The sequence below is a fragment of the Globicephala melas genome, chromosome 9 (assembly GCF_963455315.2).
Source record: "Globicephala melas chromosome 9, mGloMel1.2, whole genome shotgun sequence".
Lineage (NCBI taxonomy): Eukaryota > Metazoa > Chordata > Mammalia > Artiodactyla > Delphinidae > Globicephala > Globicephala melas.
The window spans coordinates 24,768,048-24,787,489 of NC_083322.1; the positions used below are offsets into that span (position 1 = coordinate 24,768,048).

The following is a 19,442-nucleotide window of genomic DNA, read 5'->3' on the forward strand; positions in this document are numbered from 1 at the left end:
CTGCGCGTCCGGAGCCTGTGCTCCGCAGCGGGAGGGGCCGCAGCAGTGAGAGGCCCGCGTACCACAAAACAAAAAAAAAACAAAACAAAGAAACAGTCATGCAGTTCACAAACACTTTGTCACATTAATCTGATTTTTGCTCAATTAGACCAACACATCCAGTTGATCGACAGAAAGTCTATACATGCTAATTATAATAACTAGAGAGCCTTTGAGTCTGTTTTACTTATCATATTTATTATTAAGCCATAAGAATGTGGGGTAGAACATAATTGGCTATAGGATTGTACTTAGAAAGTAAAGGATAAGAGGTTGCCACAAGAGATAGCCAGTAGAGGTAGGGCGTAAATCTGTTCATAACTTTTCATTATGTGGCAGAAGAAAGGACCCTTTGATACTGGGATTACTAGCATGGCAGGATGGGAAATAGGGTACATTTACTGAGATGTTACCATGTGCATGGAAGTAAAATGACATGAAAATAAACATGGTCCCTGCCTTTGTGGACCATTAGTGACACTATCTTAAAATAAGATAGGATACAGAGATGATTTTAGAAGCAACAAAAAGAGGAGTGCCTTGAACAGATTTCTTTTTCCTTGTTTATTTTATAAACAATTGACTTATCTGAAGAAAACCAGAATGTCCATTAATTCAGTGGTACGTAAAACTAGAAAAGGGGTACTTCGGTTGAAGGGTACTTTAAACTTAAAGGTATAAAATTTATAATTCTAAAGTCCTTACACCCTGTGAAAAAGGACACAAGAAATCGTAGCTTCCATTTGATTGACTACTTGTAACAACACTTTGAGGTACGTGGTCATTTTCCCCCATTCACCAATAAAGACACTGAGACCAAGAGAGGTTAAGTCATTTGCCATAGATCACAGAGCTAGTAAGTAGAGGAATTTTTATTATAAATTTTGTATTTTTCCTACTGTTCCGTGCTACCTCGTAAAAAGACTGGTACAATTAAAAGTCAAAATGTGGTAAACTGTCCTTGGGTTTAGACACAAAGAGACAACGGGTGTTTATTATTTAGGATTATATCCAGCTATAAGTAACAGACAGGGAAAATAACACTGGTTTAAAGAGGCCAGAGTTTTATTTTTCTGTCTGGTAAAATGTGGAGGAGGCAGTCCAGGAATGGTGCAATGGCTCGGCTTTACTCAGGACTCGAGGACCTAATGCTTCTAGTTTGCTACTCTGCCATCTCTAGGATGTGGCTCTAATTCCTCCTGGTTCCAGATGGCTGGTGGAGTTCCCATTATAACATTTGCCTTTCAGGTGTCAGGATGGAGGAAAGTTTGAAAAATGATAGGGACAAAGGGCAGATGTCCATGTCTTTATTCTGGTCAACTCTGTGCCCTGATAAAAATCATGAGTTCTAATACTATGGAAAAAGTGGTGAGCTAGTATTGAGGTACAACTAACGGTCTCTGCCCAGATAGCCTTGATGTGTGGTTGGGCTGAGAGACAACTTGCAGGAGTCAAGATGTGAATGGAAATGAGGAAGTGGGAGCATAAATACTCTTTTAAGAGCCTTGGCTTTGAAAGAGGGTGGTTTACCAGATGGCTTCCGTACCCGAGTCTGTCTTATTCCTAAAATCATTTATTGAAAAACTATCAGAAACCTCATTAGTGAGCAGAAATAAATCCATGCATATATGGTCAATTAATTTATGACAAAGGAGCCAAGAATATACAACGGGGAAAGGACAGTCTCTTGGTGCTGGGAAAATTGCAAAATGCAAAAGAATGAAACTGGACCACTATCTTACAGCACAAACAAAAATTAACTCAAAATGGATTAAAGACTTGAACATAAGACCTGAAACCATGAAACTTTTAGAAAATAACATCAGCAGTAAACTCCTTGAGATAGGTTTTGGCAATGGTGTTTTGAATCTGACACCAAAAGCAAAAGCAACAAAAGCAAAAGTAAATAAGTGGGACTACATCAAACTAAAAACCTTCTGCACAGCAAAGGAAAGCATCAATAAAATGAAAAGGCAACCTACTGAATAGGAGGAAATAATTGCAAATTATATATCTGTTAAAGGGCTAATATCCAAAATATATAAAGAACTCATACAACTCAATACTAAAAAAAAAGTCTGATTAAAAAATGAGCAGATATGAATAGACATTTTTTCAAAGAAGACATACAGATAGCCGACAGGTGTGTGAAAAGATGCTTAACATCATTAATCAGGGAAATGCAAATCAAACACAACGAGATAATACTTCACACCTGTTAGAATGGGTATTGTCAAAAATACAAGCAATAACAAGTGTTGGTGAGGATGTGGAGAAAAGGGAATCCTTGTGCACTGTTGGTGGGAATGTAAATAGGTACAACCACAATGGAAAACAGTATGGAGCCTCCCCTCAAAATTAAAAACAGAAATACCATATGATCTATCACGTCCATTCCTGGGTATTTATCCAAAGGAAACGAAAACAGTAATTTGAAAAGATATACGCAGCCCCTTGTTTATTGCAGCATTATTTACAATAGCCAAGAAATGGAAACAATCTAAGTGTCCATCTATGGATAAATGGATAAAGTGATTATAGAATATTATTCAGCCATAAAAAGAGGTAACATCTTGCTGCTTGGGACAGCATGGATGGACCTTAAGGGCACTGTGCTAAGTGAAATAAGTCAGACAGAGAAAGGCAAATACTGTTATGATCTCTCTTAAATGTGGAATCAAAACAGCAACAACAACAAACTAAGGTCACATATAGAGAACAGATTGGTGATTGCAAAAGGCAAGGGGTGGCAGATGGGAAAACGGGTGAGTTTTTTGTTTAGTTTAAATAAATCAAATAAAAATGTTTTGAAAAAAGAAACTCATATATTAAAAATTGCTTCTCATACAGAAGCTGAACACACAAGACTGTCATAGGAAGTCAAAGGCCAAATGTTTACCAGGTACTTAGAGTGCAAGTGAGACAGGTCTATTCAAGGGCCTGGTAGCAGGTTTGTATCTTAATCTAAATCCATTTGCTGTACCTGGGCACATTCTTCACTGTTTAGACTTGAGTTATAAGGAAAAAACAAGACAGTTTGAATAGACACAGTTTGGAGTCTTGGCTTTACAGCTTACTATGCCTGTGATAACAGGCAGATTTTTAACCTGTCTGAGACTCCGTATCCTCATCTAAAAAAATGGGAAGAATAATAAAACCTGCTTCATGGAGTTATTACAGGGATTATGTAAGAACACATGCGCCTTGTCTAGTATGGACGCTGGCTCACAGTAGATCCCAGTAAATCTTATGTCTTCCCCTTAGCTTCTAAAAAGAAGGCTGTTTATGAAAATTTGTACACTTGAGCCATTATGTCTACATGTTTCCTTTATCATATCTCCCTGTTTTCTACTCAAGTCCTTGATGCTAGTAACATAATTTGGGGAGTAAAAATAAACCACTGAGAACAGACTCCAAAAAGCAGATTTGTTAGAAATAAATTTAAAGTGCATCTCAGGCTATGATTTTCACATTGGTTCTAAATATATCAAATTTCTATTTATAATTTTCTTACAAAATGTGTTTTGGTATTTAAAGCGTATGATGAAAGTTTAAAGATGAAAATATTTTCAATTCTTTTTTGCATTTGCATGCATTGAAACTTTAAAGATGAAAATATTTTCAATTTTTTTTTTTTGCATTCGCATACAGGGGTAATTAATGGGAGATTCCAACTGGTCAGGCTCCATCTTTCCAGTTGAAATCAGAGGTGGTTGCCAGAACAGACCCTTGGTGGTTATAGGGCCAGAATTCCACCTTTGTCTTGGAAAGTTTACTAGGTCCATGTAAGAGTCACACTAAATCATGCACTATAATTTAGTTTATATGTAATGTTGGAGGAAATCCCAGTTTATACTAGTAAGATTTTTTTTTTTTTAAAGATGTCAAATCTACTTTCTGTTGTAAATTCCTAGTCAAAAGCCACAATTTTTGATCTTGGGCAACTGTGTGTATAAGTTTGGCTTAATGAATACTGGTGTTTTATTGATTGTTTAGGAAGGGAAGAAATACAGCCACAGGCGTATTATGAGGGGGTTGAAATGAACACTTACCTCATCTTGGATCTGTTGTTTCAACACTGTCTAATGCAGTTAGTCTCAGACATTCTGTTGACTCTATTATGGAAATTATCCTGCCAGTCCGAGTGGAGAGAAACAAAACACCCCTACCGATTCCATCTTTTGTGTACATTTACTTGAACATAAAAATAAAAGGCATAACTTCAGTTTATTTGACAAGAGCCTTCCCAGTTGTACTTTATTATATCCCATAATAGTTTCCTAGAGTGGCACTTCATAGAATATTAAAGCAAAGGGGATGGACGCTTTACGCACAGCTAATTGGGATTATGTTATTGGTGTAAACCCTTCTTTAAAAAGAAACTTGATGTGAGTTGTTTTAACAAACATTGATACTCACCCAAGACGTATTTAGGCACCATACTATGCCCAGTGGGTGTTCAGAGGAGGCAGATCCGGCCACCGTCCTTCATGAGGTTTTAGATTATTGGAAGAGAAAATAATATTTAGAAGCAGGCTGTAAATCAAGGATGATGACTGAAAGATGAATCCTGGTTATTCATTAAACACAGTCTGCAGCGTCTGTGTTTACTGATTCCTGGTGAGGACTTGGAATGAGTGGATGGTTTGCATCCCTGAAGGTGTCTGATGGAAGCAGAGGCTGATTGAATTAATTGGAAGGCAACATGAGAGGTCATCTTGTCTGGTCCCTGTCCCAGTGAAGGATGGCATAGAAACTCTCCCAGACAGATTGCGACCTGTTTTAATCAGCCACTGGCATTATACCTACGCCTGTGCTCTGACCCCTAAAGCTGGGAAGAGAAGTGAAAAACCCAGTCAGTCACCCAGAGGATGGACCACATTGTACAGAGGCAACGATTGTTTTCCTTTTGCATCTGGGTGGTCCAGTACCACAGAAAGATACCCTAAAATTTCCATTTTAAGGGTATGCATATTATCCTCAAAGTACTTCAGATTTTCTTTTTTTTTTTAATTTTAAGTTTCTGTTATAAAATCCTTTGCTTTTATATTTTTGGCATTTTCAACCAAAAGACATGGTTCTCTGAATGTTGTTGGTTTCCACTGATACTCCTATTAAGTTGGCGTGAGAGAGAGCCTTACCATAACTCACACCTTCTTGTTATTCATTTCCTCCCATAATTCATTTAACTAATTCTTTCAAGGCTTTTAGTTCCGCACGGGCAAACTCATTTAGTGAGTCCCTCAAGTTTTACTTATCCTCAATGGAACTCAATTACAAAGGGAGAGAACGTGAAGCTGGAAAGAGGAAACATGATATAAAGGGAAGAGTCATGGAATTAGATGGTTAAGGTTCTATCCCTGGCTCTGCCTCTTCATGAGCTGTCAGACCTGGAAAAATCACTCAGTGTTCCTCTACCCTAGTTTCACCATTTGTAAAATAAGAAGATTGGACTAGGTCAGTGAGTTTCAATTTTTTTTGACTTCACTGCAGATTAATAATTTGTTGTATATGGCAACCCGGTAGACACATGCCTTGCAAGTGAAACAAAAGTTTCAAGAAATAATTCATCCTGTTCCTATATGTGATGCACTTGATTTCTATCTGTTTTCTTTATTTTAAAGATATGCTGTTTGTGACTTACTACATTGATTTGAAGAACCAGTAATAGGTCATGTCATGAAGTTGAAAAACATTAGATAGGATGATTTTTAGGGTTGCTTTAGCGTGAGCATTCCTCTTTTATTAATTGCAAGTTATAGGTCTCTTCTATCACTGGACCTTCGCTATTACTGTCACCCTGCCTTTTGTGCTTCCCCTGCTTCCCTTTCTCACCTAATTCACTCCTGTTTATCCTTTAAATCTTAGTCCTAGTGTCATTCCATGACATCGGGGACTAGGTGAGTTTTGGTTTGCCATTGTATCCAGCTCAGTGCTTAATATATCATACAATGATGAATGATGATAGATAATAAAGAAGATAATAGCAACATCCCCTTATATATTCCTATTTCAACAGACTTCTGCCTTATATATATTAACTCATTTAATTATGACAACCCCAGTGGGGTGAGATACTATTATTATCCTCATTTTATGGATGAGGAAACTGAGGCATGAGATATTAGGGGACTTAATCAAAGTCCCATAAATAGTAAATGGTGGTGCTGAGATTTGAACCCAGGCAGATTGGCTGCAGGGTGGTTGTTCCTAATCATTGAAGTACATTGCCTTTATCATGCTTATTGAATGAGTACGTGAACATATATCCTGGGTTTATATTGTGATCTCTTCTGTTTGTGTAATTGGAAAAGTGTTGCACGTTATAGAAGGTTAAATATTTTATAGCCCTACATAACAAATAATGGTGTCCATTTATTCACTATGTAATGCACAGATGCTCTACATTATCTCAATGCTCAAAACAACTATGCAACATAGGTATAAATTCCCATTTTCTGAGTAAAGAATAAGAGACGCAGAGGCAGGGTCTCAGATTTTCATCTGTCTGATCTCAGAGCCCATGCTTTTTTGCATTTTTCTTGTTTTGTAGAAGACAGAGGACTTAATCTGGGCCTTCTTGAATGCATAGAGTTTAAATAAGGGGAGAAGAAAATGTTGAGCATTAAAAGTGAATTGAGATTTAGGAAGTATACCATGAATAACCAATTAAAAATCGAATGAAAAAATTCTATTTTATAAAGCTTGAAAACACAAAATATTGAGGTATTACTTAAAAAGAAATGAGCAAGTGACATATATTTCTGAGGATTCCAAAAGAAGATTGGAATAAGTGGAGATCCTGTGTCTCCAGATGGGAACACTGAATATTGTAGCTATGTCAAGTCTTCTGCCACTAACTTTAAAAATTGATGCAATTCTAATAAAAGCTTCAATTTCTGAAACTAGTTTAAATAATTCTAAAGTTTATTTGTGAGAATAATCAAGAATTTTAAAAAATAAGAGTACGGATAGAATTTGTGTGAACAGATGGTACAACCTATAGAATTACAATATTTGTGAAAAACGGAGTATTGGCATGTTAAGAGACAAGCAGACTAGAGCAGAAATTTCACATTTATATATCTAATAATGTATGCGTCTGATACGTGTTAAAAGTGACTTTATGTAAATTAATGGGGAAAAGAACGTTCATTCAGTAGTCTGGGAGAATAGGTTCACAATTTAGAAAGCATAAAGTTAGATCCCTACCTTGCACCAAATATCATGTTGGGTATCAGGAGTTAAATGCAAAATCCTGAGTCCATTAAGTGAGCTATATATAATACAAGTGCTATAAAAACCATGCTTTCCTACAATACGGGGAAATTCTCACTATAGGTGAAGTGAATATTGTATATTTTAAAAGTATATACAGAGTTATCTTAATTTTTATAAATAGGGAAAGAAATGCTGTAAGGCAGTAGACCAGCGTGCAAGTAGTGGTTAACACAATGGGCCAATAGATATTCTCTATTTTCTTCTTTATATTGGGCTGGCCAAAAAGTTCCTTTGGCTTTTAAGTAAAAATAAAAGACACATTTTTCATTTTCACCAAGAACTTTATTGAACAATGTATTCACTCTTTTGTTCCAATACCTTCTGCCATTTTTCAGGCAACTTCATAATTCCATCTTCCCAAAACTTTTTATCTTTTTGAGCAAAGAACTGTTCCAGGTGCCTTTTACAGTCTTCCAGGGAATTGAAATTTTTTCCATTAAGGGAATTTTATAAAGACTGAAATAAATGGAAATCTGAAGGTGCAATGTCTGGTGATTACAGCAGATGAGTCAGAACTTCCCAGCCAAGCTGTAACAGTTTTTTGCCTGGTCATCAAAGAAACGTGCGGTCTTGCTTTATCCTGATGGAAGATTATGCGTTTTCTGTTGACTAATGCTGTACAGTTTTCATCCAGTGCTGCTTTTAGTTGGTCTCATTGGGAGCAGTACTTGGAATTAACCGTTTGGTTTTCCGGAAGGAGCTCCTAATAGAGGACTCCCTTCCAATCCCACCATACACACAGCATCACCTTCTTCGGATGAAGACCGGCCTTTGGTTTGGTTGGTGGTGGTTCATTTCACTTGCCCCACGATCTCTTAAGTTCCACATTATTGTGCAGTATCCACTTTTCATCGCCCGTCAAAATCTGTTTCAAAAACGGAGTGTTTTCATTATGTTTAAGTAGAGAATCGCATGCAGAAATACGGTCAAGAAGGTTTTTTTCAATTAACTTATGTTGAACCCAAACATCAACGACATGAATATAACCAAGCTGGTGCAAATGATTTTCAGTGCTTGATTTGGATATTTTGAGTATATCGGCTATCTCCTGCGTGGTATAATGTTGATTGTTCTCAATTAATGTCTCTATTTGATCGCTTCCACTTCAACTGGTCTACCTGACATTGTGGAGCATCGTCCAGCGACAAATGTCCAGCACAAAACTTTGCAAACCACTTTTGACATGTTCGATCAGTCATAGCACCTTCTCCGTACACTGCACAAATCTTTTGTTGAGTTTCGGTGGTTTTTTTTTTTTTTTTTTTTGACATTAGAAACCTTTTTTTGAGTGAGACAAGGCAAACATGGGATGAAAATATTACAGGATGAAGGAAGGCTGAGGAAACCAATATAATTTCTTTTTCCTCTGTGGAAGAATGAGCCGCCCAAATGATGAACTGAAACCACTCCAAGATTACTATTTATACTTAAAGCAATGTAAAAAGCAAGGTTTTAACCAAAAAGCCTGTATCTGGCGTTAAAAAAAAAATTACGTCTTTTGGATGGATCGGTTGCATTTTTACCTTCCTTGAAATAATAAAGCATAATATGCCGAAAACATTTCTTTTTTCTTCCATTTTCAATATTAAAATGGCTACACAAAAATTCACCAATTTTGATAAGGTTTTTTTTTTAAATGCACGCTGATGTGGCAGCTGTCACATACAATCTAACAAAATTGTTTCGAATGAAGTTAAAGACAACTAAGCACTACTAGAGAGCCATCTTAGGGAAAAAATGAAGGAACTTGTTGGCCAACCCAATACTTTTCCCCTCACATTTCTACAAAGGCTGTGATTTACTTCTGTAACTGGAAAAAAAAATTTTTTAAGGCAAATCCTAAGCCGTATCATAGGGTCTGCAATGACAAGTATAACATATTTTGGAATGGAAGGTGGGGCATTAGAAATCCTACCCACTGAAGGGGGAATTATGAAGGGAAAATTTGAATCCTCCTTCAATGGAGGAACTTTAATATGCTTTAAAGAGAAAAGCTGTTCTCTTAACTATGAACTCTACTATTAAGAGTTTTACACACTATTTTCTATCAAAATTTGTCTCTAATGTGTATGATCTAAGATGGTTATGTAGAAAAATGCAACTGTTTGAATTTAATCAACTGCGTTTTCTTTGGGGACCTAGGGATATACCTATGAAATGACTTTCTCTTCTGAACATCTTTCTTTTAAACTGGTAGTTTTGCCTGAAGATACACTCTTAATCTTATTTGCCACTTACCTTAGGTTTTTCAGTGTTTTAAAAGCCCTAGGACATTGCATGGAAAATGTAACTCCTGAAGGGGACGCCTGGCACCTGCCGGGAGCATCTTCCATTTCCTGTCAGGCACAAAGGAGAGAAGTTATTGTGGGCTACTGTAACACTCTTCACTGATTGATTTACAAGTGTCTCCTGACGTGTCCTCAGGCAGCCAAGAGCCTTCAGTTCTTGGGACTACATTTAAATTACAGAAGAAGATGGAGAGCAGGTGATTTTCAGCGGGAGGACCCTTCTCATTTTCTCTGTTCTGTGTAAATAGGTAAAACCAAGGCTCAAGCTAGTTGGTTAGTCTAATACATGTATTTACAGGTCCTTGAGAAAGCCTACTATAGAATCTATGAATCAGGACCTTAGGTGTCGAATTCTCTTTTGAGCTTGACGTTATTTTCCTATAGAAATTCTCTAGACATATAAATATACTCTCACTCTCCAATGCTAAAATACCCTTTTTAATTTTTATAAATATAAAGTTATAGGCCTTATTAGCTTGGATTTCACTACAAATATCCAATCATCTTGCTTATGAGTTTCAGCCATTTTATGCCAATTTTATCTCAGGTGTGTGGTTGAAATTCACAAACAAAAATTTTCTCTGTAGTTCAGGAAAATGCTCAAAATGTTATAGAAATGTATTCCCCCCCTTTTAGCATTTCAATGTAGATATTGTCATTTGTTAATATTTGTTAGTATTTATTAGTTACTATTTTTGTAAAAATATGTATTATTTTATAATATTCTTTAATCCCTGCTCCACTGCCCTCTTTAAAGTTTCACACACACACACACTCACACACACACACACACACACACAAACACACAATCTTTATACTTAACTAGGAGACAAACAAATCATGGATACAATGACTGAACGTTAAACAGGAGTTCGAAGAAGTGAAAGTTAAGCCCGAGCTGGAAGAATCAAAGAAAACTTCAGGAGGAGAGGAAGTGAAGCAGTAAATGGCAGAGGTTTGGGGTCAGGCTTGACTTGACTGTTTCTGCCATAACTGTGTGATATTTGGTAAATGATTCAACTTTTTGAGTCTTAGTTCCGTTATCTTTAAAAAAAAAAAAAAAAGATGAAAGGAGTAATAATAATTTACGATCAAAGAGAAGCTATCTGTGAAGAGTCCTGCCCATTTTAATTATTTGTGTCCTCCCTCTTCCCTTTCATGTCTTCATAATTGATTTTCCATAAATGATTCTTTTAACCATTGGATAAAAATAAAAAGATAAATGAAAAACATTTCTCCTTTGTGAGGAACCAGATTCGATATATAGCTCAAGTCTAAGAATAATGAAAATGTAGTGACGCAGTTAATCAGTCTGAGAATTCAAGAAGAAAAATCCAGGCTGACATTTGGTTTTTGTTTTCTTTTTTGTTTGTTTTTAGTGCAGAATTTCCAGGTCTTGGTTACTGGATAGTCCTAGCTATTTTGGAGAATTGAGTTTAGTGGTATTTGTTCAGTCACACCCTAATGCAATCTTCAAGTGATCTTAGTGTAAGAAGGAAACAGAAATAAAAGAAGCTGCCCTAGAATCTAGAATTTTAGAACTGAAGGGACCCTGATTGATCATCGTGTTCAGTCCTCTAACTTCTACTGAGAAGTAAATAAATGCCAGAGAGATCATGACTTGACCAAGGACAAAATTCAGTTGGTCACCGTGTTAGAACTGGAACGTAGGTCTTTGAATTCTCAAACCACTGGTCTTAAGGCAGTACCGCATAAGGTATTTCACTCCAAGGTGGCATAAATTATTGCAGTGTTATAAATAAATAATCAACCATATCACTGTTATATGATTACTCTAAACAGTTGGACCTTTATTCTTTAAATAACTCAACAAATTTATATAAAGTTTATATTTTGTTAGAGGATACAATACTATAGAATCTTAAAAATCAGTCTTTTTAACTGCCATAAATGGAGGCTTCCTGTTCACCTGATTTTCCAAATTCTGTTAGTGGTGCCAATATTCTACTACCTATCCTCAAAACTGCTGAGTTGTTGATTGCCTCCGACTCCTACTCTCATATTTAATTAGGTATCCAAGGACTGTTAATCTGACATCTGAAATACATTTTCTGTCATTCTTTTTCTTTTCCACTGTTTCGACCTGTTGCTGCCCTGCCTCCCAACCTGTATCTCTACCTTCAACTTATGTTTGTTTCCATTTACTTTACACATAATTCCCAGAAATAATTTTAAATACCAGTATTGGCTCTCTGTTTCCAACCAAACAATATTTAGTACTTAAACCTAGCATTTAATATGCTCTTTGACTTGATCTGAGCTGTTAAATCGAAAATAAAATGATTAACTATCACTACTGCAGCCGAATTTGAGTTGACATCTTACTTGAAGCTTGGAGGTTGAGAAGGAGACCTCTGGGAAGCAGTGAAGAAAGGTACAGAGTGAACATCTAAGTGAAGTCCCGTGGTTTGAAGATCTCAGGTTATATTCAAGGACCTGAAAGTGGAGAAGAGAGAGGTAGGGTGCTACCAGCAGTTGAGGCTGGAGAGATGGGGACCCTGTCTTGGAAGTCCCTGCGGGCAACCTTTCCAGTTGAAGAACTAGGCTTGGTGAGGTTCAGGAAAGTGTCCCGGGCCTGTTGAGTTGTGCAACTGGGATTTGAATGCACGTCTGTCTGACTGGCCCGTCCTCTTCTCCCGTGCCGGCAGCCTCCTTTACTCAGTCTGTCCTTCTGCCTTACAGGGCCCATGTTTTCATCCCTCTGCGGTTTGGGAGGTGCACACATCTCCTTTGCATATCCTAGTGCCTAGGAGATATTCCTGAATTACTGAACACGCTAATCTTTCTTTTCCATCCTCCCTCTACTGTGTCCTTGAACCCAAACCAGTTTAAATTCAGTATAAGATGACTTACGTTTGCTAACCTGATAGCGATTACTTTTTAGTGTGAAGAGCAGTTCTTGGCATCATTCTCAAGCGTGTAAGAATTTTACCCTCTCTGCGTCACTACATACATATGCGGTATCGGGAAAGCTCAATGCAGGGTGTGACAGTCTCATCTCTGGTGTATCAAGGAGTAAGGCAGATGGAGTTTTTGTGGAATTCAGAATGACTTTTCTATTTGGTCCTGTATGCGTAAATGTGTTTATTCATAGCAACTGACAAATTCTCTCCTTCCCTCTTACCATCCTCCTCACAGCAACTGCAAGAAAATGATTGAATTATTTAAAATACTTGCTACATACTTAAGAAAAAGTATGGGGGAGCTAAATAAAGAAGTCATTTTTAACCTACAAATTTAGAGTGTGGGATTATTTCTACTACCTGGTAAGACTGTAGTAAAAAATTCAACCAATTGGATGTTTGCTTTCCTGGGAATAAAAGGGCTAATTTGACTTACATTTTTTTCCCACTTAATTGACCACTGTTTTTTTAGATCATCCCTGCAGTAACATTATGAGTTTTATAATAATTTCAGGAAAAGGAAAATAGCCCCTAGTATCTCAGTTTATAAAACTAAGCTATCTTCTGAGAAATGAGAAATTCTTAGAAAGCAAAGCTCAAAAACTATGTGTCAGTCAAAGAATTTAAAATTCATGTCAGGTTCATCTTAGGAACTCACATTATAAAATATACAGCACTTTGCAAACTTGAGTAGATTTGCTTTTCGCTAAGAAGGAACAAAACCAAAAAAGATACACCCTGATGTGCAGAAGACCTTAACTGAGGTCCATGTGGTATTGCTCGGACCAATAAGAATTTACTGTGTGTTCCAGGGACAGAGATGCTGTCAGGGTTTTAGATTTCATTAATGAAAACATAAAACAATCTTGCTATAAGATTTATGAGGCTGACTTCGTCTCCTACCACACAAACTCTTAGCTATATGTTGTTAATTTTAAGCTATGCACTAAAACACATCACAACTTTACAATCAGTGTTTTAAATGGATGGCTGACATACAGGCTTTAACAGTGTTTAGCACTTTGTAGCAATACAGTAAGGCTAACTTTAGAAACGATAGCATAATGAAATTTTACAGGCAATTAAGTTGATGATTCACTGTCAGCTTCCTAAATTATTCTCTTAGATGATCAAGGGAAGCAGATATAGGAAGTGAGGGGCAAACTCTAGATCCTGTAAAATCTTAAGTGTCATTATGTTTGAAGTTTTAGGAAATAGAAAAATACCTTGTCTAAACAGCCTGAAAAGAAATCAGATAATTTCCTTTTAAATTTAGAAATGGTAATAGTGATCAGTCTTTCAGTTTGTCACCACGTACATACATTGATTTATGAAAAATGTCTTATAGTGTCCATTGACTTGTGTGGCAATAGTTACTAGAGAGCCTTATGAACTTTTACTTTAAAAGAAAACAAAGTTGTATATATTTAACCTTGACTCAAACTAATTGTAGTTTAGAACTAGCAAGGAAATAAATAGTTTGACTAGTGAAAATTTACATATTTTCCTTTAATAAGATGGTGTGGTGTTTCAGAATTAATATAAATCCATTATACATGAAGGTGGAAAAATATTGGGGAGGAATCCAAGGAAGAGTATGTCTATTAAGTTGGGGTATCTATATTAAAAGTATATCAGGAAATTGTTGTATATAACTTTATCTCAGTTATTGAATGGTCAGAAATATCTTACAGACTTCTAGGAGGTTGCAGTAGCATTAAAATAAAATCCTAGTATGTCAAATTCAGAACATTTGGGGATAGAGTAAATTTAAAAATATAAAATATTCATACACATCTAGCTTGTCCATATATCCCATGGATTGTGGAAAATTTCCAAATGTCTTAAGTTCTCATGGTCATTACTTTCTTTGAATCAATTTGGCTTTGCCATTTTCTGCCAATCCTATGCCTGCTGACCATACTCCTTTAGTAATGGAGACATGGAATTCCTCTTTTTTCTTTAAAGTGTGTGTGTGTGTGTGTGTGTGTGTGTGCACGTGAGCATGCTACAGAAGAGTTTACAGAGCAGCAATACGATCAACATAACCTGGAATATGAGTGCTATAGATTGAATGCTTGTGTTCCCCCCCCACCATAGTCCTATGTTGAAACCCTACTCCCTAATATGATGGTATTAGAGGTGGGCCTTTGGGAGGTCATTAGGATCAGATACTGTCTTGAGGGTAGAGCCCTCATGAATGAGATTAGTGCCCTTCTAAGAGTCATAAGAGAGCTTGCTTCCTCTCTGCGTTCTGCCATATTGAGGATGTAAGAAAACAGCCACCTGCAACCCAGAAGAGAGCCTTCACCAGAACCTGTCCATGCTGGCATCCTGAGCCTGGAAGTCCAGACTCAGAGCTCTGAGAAATAAATTCCTGCCACCCAGTCTGTGGCACTTTGTTATAGTGGCCTAAACTGAATAAGACAGTTAGATATCTATGACAGTTCTATCTAAGACAGTATCTATCTAAGACAGATATCTAAGACAGTTAGATATCTCTGTTTTGAAATTACAGAGTATTCATGTCGTCAAGTTGGGAGATTCTGATTCATTAAGTCTGGATGGCACTGCAGAATCTGTACTTAAGAAGATAACTAAGATGGGAACAACTGCTCTGGGATGCCTAGTCTTCCTTTTCAGTTATCAAGTTCAGTGATGCAAAATAAATGAAACACAAGGATCTCTCCATATAGACCTAGGGACCTACCCTCAGTGTAGTTATTTCAGTCTTTTATCATCAAGTTTCCCTCACCATTTGCCTCCTTGTTCATAAGAAACCATGCTGGTCTGCCCAGGACTGTCCAGGTTGTGATCCTACATCCTGAAAAACTCCTCAGTCCTGGACTAACCAGAGCCATTTGTCACCAGATAAGGTCTTTAAAGATATAACTGAATGTTGGTTTCTGCGACCACTCATCAGTATTTATTTATGAATTGTCTATTTTGTGGTTAAAACTATGGAAAGCTGAAAGTGCTGCTTCCATAGGTTACTTGGTGATGTTCTGCACATACACAGTACTGTCCTAGGATCCCCATATCCGCATGGATCTTAGCTTAGATCACTCAACTAAGGCAGGTTGAAAGAGACAGTATACCTTTTGGCACCTCAAAGAGGTTCTTTGTTAGAAATGCCTTCTCTCTTTGTGTTCCTAAGCCTGCCAAATCCTCAATAGGAGGTTTTAAGAAAATAATAATGTAATTCCCTACAATGATAGCCTGGTTTTGGATCTTATGAGTTTGATATGGAAGGAGACTAAATAGAAATATGGCATGCAATTGGAAATGTGGGTTGGAAGTTAGGTGACAGTAAAGTCCAGAAAGCTAGATTCCACAATGAATTAAATTGATGCTATAAGTTGATCTAATGTTTTGGACTCTATAATTAAAATTTTGGATTCCAGTTTCTATTTCTAGACCCTACCAATAGTAATAGTTGAGAATGAATGGATTCTGAGGTTGGGAAAAATAAAAGAGGACTCAATCTTGGGGAATGGAATGTTGAGTCATCAAAAAAGTCTGAAAAGGTGTGTTGAAAAGGGAGGAGCAGAATTTAGCATCACAAAAGACTGCAGGGAGTAGAGCACCAACAAACAGCATTTAAAGGGTCTGAGTGGAACAAGTGATTGAGACCAGAGGAAAAAAGGTTCAATGATCTGATTAATGAAAATGAATGAATTGACCACTACATTTGTCTAGAAGAAAGTCACTGGTTTTGTCAGAGTGTAAAAACCCAAATATAAGACAACCATCTTAATTCACATCTCTAAATTTAGAGGAAATATGCATTTTTGTGAAGAAAGGAAATATTTGTTGAACTTAAAGACTTTTATTAAAGTTTACTAACTGACATTTATGGGAAGATTTAAAGTGCTTGCTTTTGGTCTCTCCCAGTGGTACCAGATGTATAAAGTTTGTGGGAATGTGGAAATGATAGATCCTTTTCGATCTCCTTAGTAAGTCCTCAATGTCCTACCTGTCGTTTTTTTTCCTTGCATGTCCAACATTCTTGCCATCTACCCCATTTTCCTGGAGATTGAGAGAATATTGGATTTCAATATCTGAGACCTGGCAGTGGTTCCTGTGTCTGCATTGTGTGTCCTAAGTGAATTTCACCTCCACAAACTGAGTTTCCTCATCCTCAAAATGAGAATGTTGGATTATAACTAATTATACACCATCTAACTTTTAACATCAATTTTATCTTCCATTTTTAATTCTATGTTTCTGTTACATGTTAAATGATAAAGGCCAAGCTAAAGGTAATCTCCAATGCCAGTTCTCAGCCCTAAATATACCTAAAAACAGGTACAATTATTCTGAATGACATTCATTTTGAGAGCTCTACATCTTTTATCTAATGTACAGCAAGATGACTATAGGTAACAACACAGTGTTGTATACTTGAAAGTTTCTAAGCAATTGGATCTTAAAAGTTCTCACCACAAGGAATAAAAAAGGCAACGATGTGAGGTGGTGGATATGTTAACTAACCTTATGGCGGTAATCATTTCACAATATGTATGTGTATTAAATCATCGTGTTGTATTAAACTTACACAGTGTTATATGTCAATTATATATCAATAAGCTGGAAAAAATTAAACAATAGAAACAAGTAAAAAGTTGAGTTCAAGAAGAAAATAAATTGAATGATTCTTCTAAAGATAAGCAGTTCATTTAAGGAAATACTGTCATTTAATATTTACAAAAAGAGCTCCCAAACAGAGCACATTCTAAACAAGGACAGACGTGGGATGGAGGGGGAGATCTTACTTTGGGCCACTTATTAAGTGATGCCGTTGGAGCTAAGGTGGTTGAGAAGAACAACAGTGTACACATTTTACTTAAAAGATCAACGCACTACCAAAATGCTAGGTAATTACCAGCATGTACAGTATAATAGAGCTCATAAGGTAGAAATGAAGATAATGAAACTATATGTCTTTTATTTACTTTATATCATTTTGTTGCTAATAAAATAGTTTCTGTTCTTTCACAATAAAAAATTCAATACTCAGTTTAAAAACCTGACTCAGTAAGTATAGGACTAAAATAATCAGGAGTAAAATCAAATAGTTTTGTCTCATTTCTGTGTGCCTCCAATGATGAAAATCTTAGCCCTCATGCCAAATTTTTAGTGAAATCTAACCCCAGTTGATGGTTTCCCTTTTCTTTCACAGGCCTGGAGCGAATTGCTCGGGATTCATCTTACGAACAGGAAGGAAAGGTCCAGTTTGTAATTGATGCTGTGTATTCCATGGCTTACGCCCTGCACAATATGCACAAAGATCTCTGCCCTGGATACATTGGCCTTTGCCCACGAATGAGTACCATTGATGGGAAAGAACTACTCGGTTATATTCGGGCTGTAAATTTTAATGGTAAGTCACAACTTTTTTTTTTTAAATCTAAATCCTTTAGAAGGGACAGGGTGTGTTTTTTTCCCCCTATATAGAGTATACTCAAGCAGAGTGGAAAGTACAGGATTAGAAGCAGTTCCCCTTTTAATCAGAAGTGTGAGTTTTTCCACCTGCTTTTAAATCTCAACCATATTTTTTTTGGTGCTACCATTAATCTGCTGAAAGAAGCAGAAGTTAAAAATAAGCCTCTATCAATCAAAATATCACTATTTCAGAAGTAACTTAGGAGACTCATTTGGAACCACTGACAACAGATTAGATTTCTTTGAAAATGTTTTGTTAATGCCGTTATTAAAGAAGGAATTGTAGACATTTTGTTTTGAAACCTATTTTAAGCATTTTAAACAGTAAGATGACTTGAGGAGAGTGGATGATTTGGAGCTGCTGTATATTTTTACATTCTAAGAGTGCCGTGTTAAGTTTCTGCATCTTCTTTTTCATTGTATTTCTTTCAATGATTGGGTCAGTTTGAAGCAGTGAGCTGCATCGTGTAAGGCAGAATTACATACAATCAAGTGTAGATGAGATTTGCCTACTGCAGAAGCAGAAATGCTGCTTCGGTGAGCGTCACAAGAAATTGGTACAGCATACACTGGCTTCATAGTGTTCGGCTGAGAATAGCCAAATTGCCTGTCTCAAGTGATGGAACTATTGAATTCTGCTGTTCTTTCATGAAAGCAGTAATGGTTGCTGCCCATGACTTTGACCGTTATTTTCAAATGAAATGATAGAATGCTCTGAGCTGTCTAATTCTTTCTGTTTGGCTGTAATCCACACAATGGACATGCCTCCAAGCAGGACGCATGGCGCTGCACTGTCCATCATAATACACTCCAGTGACCTCAGCTGCCAGCCTTTCTCAAAACACAAGGTCATCTTCAATTTAGAATTCAAGTGGAAACTTCTTCTTTTGCTTTGTTCAGGCAACATGAGACACAATTTGGTTTACATTCGTATCCTCTTGAATTTCACCAGAATTTTGGTGAAACATTACATAACATAGTTCCTTTTGTTAAGAATATAAATAGTAAGGGGAATTTGAAAATAATTTTCTTACAATTATTAAATGGAGCGAAAGAGGAGTGTTACAATACAAGTGTTATAATACAATACGTTATTTACCCTAACATGACGTTGGGGAGCACTTTATTTATCCAAATTGCTAAGAAGTGGGAAGAGGAATGCAAATGAATATATTTTTTCATTAACTGAAGCTCATCTCCAGAAGACAGGGAAGTCTTTTAAAGAAACACTGGATTAAAGTATTCTAAAGTTGAATTATCAATTTCTCTCTTAACCATAGACCTAACCCTTCCTTGATGATTTTAATTATTATACTATACTGTAATATAATGATGCCGTTAAAGACTACTGAAAAAGTCATAATGTCTCATGATTATTAAGACAATTTGCCTCTAGAGTCCAATGATTTTTGAGTTCTTCTGACCACTTTTTATAGTTATATTCCCCTTCTACATTATCAGACTA

At 36.5% G+C, this 19,442-nt stretch overlaps 1 protein-coding gene across 5 annotated transcripts in view; it reads left to right on the forward strand.

Moving 5' to 3' along the window:
- GRM8 (glutamate metabotropic receptor 8) overlaps window positions 1-19,442 on the forward strand; it is a 794,344-nt gene that overhangs the window by 496,926 nt on the left and 277,976 nt on the right. For all 5 annotated transcript variants that reach the window (XM_060305370.1, XM_060305367.1, XM_060305366.1 and 2 more), the window contains exon 7: window positions 17,715-17,915. In XM_060305370.1, the coding sequence (XP_060161353.1) occupies window positions 17,715-17,915 (201 nt within the window). The remainder of the gene's footprint in view (window positions 1-17,714; window positions 17,916-19,442) is intronic.